This window comes from Diaphorina citri, unplaced genomic scaffold (genome assembly GCF_000475195.1).
Source record: "Diaphorina citri unplaced genomic scaffold, Diaci psyllid genome assembly version 1.1 scaffold6686, whole genome shotgun sequence".
NCBI lineage: Eukaryota > Metazoa > Arthropoda > Insecta > Hemiptera > Psyllidae > Diaphorina > Diaphorina citri.
Genome location: NW_007384062.1, coordinates 1 through 4,320, shown reverse-complemented (window position 1 = coordinate 4,320; position 4,320 = coordinate 1). Strand labels below are relative to the sequence as shown.

Genomic DNA, 4,320 nt, shown 5'->3' with positions numbered 1-4,320 from the left:
CCAAGGGTTTAGGTGTTGAGAGCTTGAATCAGATTGGTTTTGAACGTAATAAAAGGACAGTGGTGTACTACTCTCAGGAACCTGGTATGAGTAACCCTCGGACTTGACTATTTCTACGGCATTATGCGTGTTTTTACTGTACAATTGTCTGAGATGTTCGTCAATAATTTCGCTCTGAGTTTTAGGTTTCTGAGCGACATTTTGATAGACAACATCAGTATAACTCGGTGGAGTCCCCTGGTTTACATTTTGGTAATTTACGCTTTGTAATGGAGTTCCTAGAGTTGAGTACTGTGAATTCATTTGGTCGTTATTGTGGTTCATGTTATACCTATCTTTTTGAAGAACAGGAAGGTTCAGACTAGTATCTATAGGTTTAAATTCGGGATACTCTTTAGTGTGATGATGCGGTCGTTTCATTTTCTCTTGAGCTAATCTCAATTTTGCTTTCAATATTTGGTTTTGCTTGAGCAATGTTCGCATATGTTCCTCGTGCAATAGGTTATGTTTAAATGCTTCGTTTAAAAGTTGATTCTGTTTCATGGTGAATACTCCGAAATTTTGTTTGTTTGAAGTGTCCTCGTAATTGCTCTTATTGGTAGCATAAGAGTCCTTGATTACATTTGCCAAAAACTCTGTGTAGTTATTCATATTATTCATATTGGCCCATGAGTTGGGATTGGCATACACAGCTTCTGATTGTCCTTGGATCTGACTATTCAAAACATTATTATTAAAATTCGTATTATTGACTTTTCCCAATTCTTTTGAGTGAGGTTTAATATTTTCTTCATGGAATGGTTCTCTAGTAAATAAGCTTTCATCGGGAGAAAATTTGTTCACCGGTATTGTATTGAAGTTGGGATTTTTTACGAACTTCTCATCATGATCAGGTGCAGTTTGATTACTTTTAACTTTCTTTTCCTCGATATTTTTCATCAGATTTTCCAGGATGCGATACTCTAATTGTAACCTGTACAGTTCACTATCTTGATTACTTGGAGTAAAGACTTCATGACTTTGGGAAAATCCAACATCTGAATCTCTGAGATGGCTGAATGAAGGCCAAGGGTTTAGGTGTTGAGAGCTTGAATCAGATTGGTTTTGAACGTAATAAAAGGACAGTGGTGTACTACTCTCAGGAACCTGGTATGAGTAACTCTCGGACTTGACTATTTCTACGGCATTATGCGTGTTTTTACTGTACAACTGTCTGAGATGTTCGTCAATAATTTCGCTTTGAGTTTTAGGTTTCTGAGCGACATTTTGATAGACAACATCAGTATAACTCGGTGGAGTCCCTTGGTTTACATTTTGGTAATTTACACTTTGTAGGGGAGTTCCCAGAGTTGAGTACTGTGAATCCATTTGGTCGTTATTGTGGTTCATGTTATACTTATATTTTTGAAGAACAGGAAGGTTCAGACTAGTATCTATGGGTTTAAATTCGGGATACTCTTTAGTGTGAGACAAAACTTCAAAAGTCCTTGGTCCTTCAGAGACTAATACAGGCATGTCAAACTGGCGGCCCGCCTGGTCAAATTGTGCGGCCCGCTACGAGCCACAAGGGTATAATATTAAATAATAAAGTAATAATATTTCACAAGGAGTTTTATTCTTTTTTTTTTATTACATTAATTTTTGAAACAAAATGAAGTTAAAAAGTACTTCTTGGTAAACGTATATCTATCTAATAAAATAATATCTACTTTACCTACTTACATTTTGAGTTTGACATGCCTGGACTAATATCAACCAAGCGGGACAGTCAAGAGCGAGTAATGTGAAGTTCTTCGAAATATCCCCAAGAGGACTCTCTATTGTTCTGCGAAACTATAACTGCTAATATAGTGCTATAAGCATAAGCTATTCAATCTCAAATTTCCCGTCTCTGAAAGTCGCGATGGTTTCAGTTGCTCTTTTAGAACAGGATATGGCTGCTCCACCTCCACGGGTACAGGGTTTTCTACGTACAAGTTGTAAGGCTTCTTGACGAATTTGGTCACGGGATAAGGTTCAGGAATTTCAACTCGTACAGGATAAGGGACAATTTTTTCCACAGGAACTCCGTAGGGTTCAGAGATATGATAAGGAACTGGATTGTCATAAGGAATTTTCACAAAATAAGGAACTTTCTTTTCTACTACGACATTATAGGGTACTGGAACTGCTTTTATTTTGGTTCTGGTACCTGACTCAATAAGATCCGAATAGACAATTGGCGTATTTGAACCCTTCAGATAAGAAGGGTCGTGTGTTATGGAACTGGAATATGAGAATGGTTTTGATTTTCCCGACACTAATACTGGACCATGCTCTGACTTATAATACACACCAAGTTTAGGATCATACTTCAAAGTTGGATAAGATGATGGACTTATCTTTACACGCCCCTTTTTACCACCCAACCCTTTTAGGAACGGAAACACATGCTTTAGTTTATCACTTATCATTTGAAGTGCAGTTTTCTTCTTCCCCACTTTGTCATTTTTGCCATATAAGTTGCTGCTACCTAAAGTGAAAAATTTGTCATTCATACCTCTCTCTTTGTGAACGTGTGTGAAATCAGTTGGTTCGTCATTTTCCCAAACTTCATCCGAAGGAGGTGTAACAAAGATGGGACTTTCTGAGGTTTCACTGCTACCTAAAGTGAAAAATTTGTCATTCATACCTCTCTCTTTGTGAACGTGTGTGAAATCAGTTGGTTCGTCATTTTCCCAAACTTCATCCGAAGGAGGTGTAACAAAGATGGGACTTTCTGAGGTTTCATTGCAGGAGTTTTCTTCAAAATCAAATACATTCGAGTCTTGTCTTCTATTGTCATCTGTTACCAACGTTTTATGTCTCACTGTACAGTTTCTGCCGAAATCTTTAATTTTAGCATCATTATTTTCGTCAATTGACTCTTTGGTCACCGCTTCAGGACTTTGGGAGTTTACGATTTATGTCTCACTGTACAGTTTCTGCCGAAATCTTTAATTTTAGTATCATTATTTTTGTCAATTGACTCTTTGGTCACCGCTTCAGGACTTTGGGAGTTTACGGATACATTTTCTGAATACCTGGGATTCCATTCGTTAATGATTTTATATTTCATCAAAGGGATTAAACTGGATTGCGATTTGTACGGTGAGCTACTAATATTTAAATTATCAATGATATGGAATCTCATCTTATCCACCCCTCCCTTGTACAAACTTCTCTGTTCACTATGCATACGACGGAGATTTCTCCTCAGATTGTTAGCATTGTTGAGTAATCCCATTTTACGCTTCACTAAGTTCTTTCGTTTGCTATTGATTAGCCGATGAACATCCAAGTCAAACTTGATTTTTCTAGTGTCACGTGTGCTGTTTGCTTTCCCCAAATTCAGCTCAGTAGTCATCTGTGTAGCTGTTTCATTAGATGTATCGTCATTATATTCAAACGCATCCACAGTCTCATCTGTCACTGGGACTGAATTCATGTACACAATACCCGTAGCCGATACATTGCTTTCGACGGCAGAATACGTTGTCAGATTTTCCACCGTTCCTGTTTCCTCTTCTGTGCCATTCTTATATTCCGTCAGAGCATTGATACTCTCATACAGATTACCTGATACGGTGAGTACACAAAACTTAATTAGTGAAACTAAAAATAAGGACCTGAACAGATTCATCATGGATCAACGAAAGTTATGCAATACACTCCAAAAATAATTTTTCTCTCGAGAGTAATATGATAAAAAATCTTAAATGGTAACTTACATTGTTTACATTACAATTCAGAACACATTGACCTACAACATCAATATTACTTCCACAATAGGAGGTCAATTTCACTTTAGCAGGCTTAATACAGCTTCTCTGATAAAAAATCTTAAATGGTAACTTACATTGTTTACATTACAATTCAGAACACATTGACCTACAACATCAATATTACTTCCACAATATGAGGTCAATTTCACTTTAGCAGGCTTAATACAGCTTCTTGGCAACTTCAACTCCTTGAATTGACTCATGGACATCAAATTACATTGAGCACCAGTATCCAACATCATTGGAATAATTTGGTCATTGATAGTCACCATGGTACTCCACGTATCAGAATTTCCACCGTAATCAACAGAATCAATTGACTCATGGACATCAAATTACATTGAGCACCAGTATCCAACATCATTGGAATAATTTGGTCATTGATAGTCACCATGGTACTCCACGAATCAGAATTTCCACCGTAATCAACAGAATCAACGGAACCAACATAGAATTCCTCAACCTCAACAGATTGGTTGCTTGGTGAATCCACATCTACTTGGTTAATAGATCTGCC

At 37.2% G+C, this 4,320-nt stretch overlaps 2 protein-coding genes across 2 annotated transcripts; both read right to left on the bottom strand.

The window, feature by feature from the left end:
- Positions 1-81: 81 nt before the first annotated feature.
- Positions 82-1,515, bottom strand: LOC108254011 (protein kinase 4-like; the record flags this gene model as incomplete). The annotated part of the gene is made up of 1 exon (XM_017448941.1): positions 82-1,515. A coding segment is annotated over exon 1 (1,434 nt), but the record flags the coding sequence as incomplete, so codon positions are not given.
- Positions 1,516-1,853: 338 nt separating this feature from the next.
- LOC113472639 lies at positions 1,854-2,935 on the bottom strand. The gene is made up of 2 exons (XM_026832430.1): positions 2,645-2,935; positions 1,854-2,512 (listed from the first exon to the last, which is right to left on the bottom strand). The coding sequence occupies exons 1-2, from the start codon at positions 2,667-2,669 to the stop codon at positions 1,854-1,856; spliced, it is 684 nt and encodes a 227-aa protein (XP_026688231.1). The 5' UTR covers positions 2,670-2,935.
- Positions 2,936-4,320: the final 1,385 nt, after the last annotated feature.

Coding starts and splice junctions, on each gene's coding strand:
- LOC113472639 (XM_026832430.1), bottom strand. CDS start 2,669: ATGAATGACAAATTTTTCACTTTAG. Junction 2,513..2,644: donor TGACAAATTTTTCACTTTAG/GTAGCAGTGAAA, acceptor TTTTCACTTTAG/GTAGCAGCAACTTATATGGC.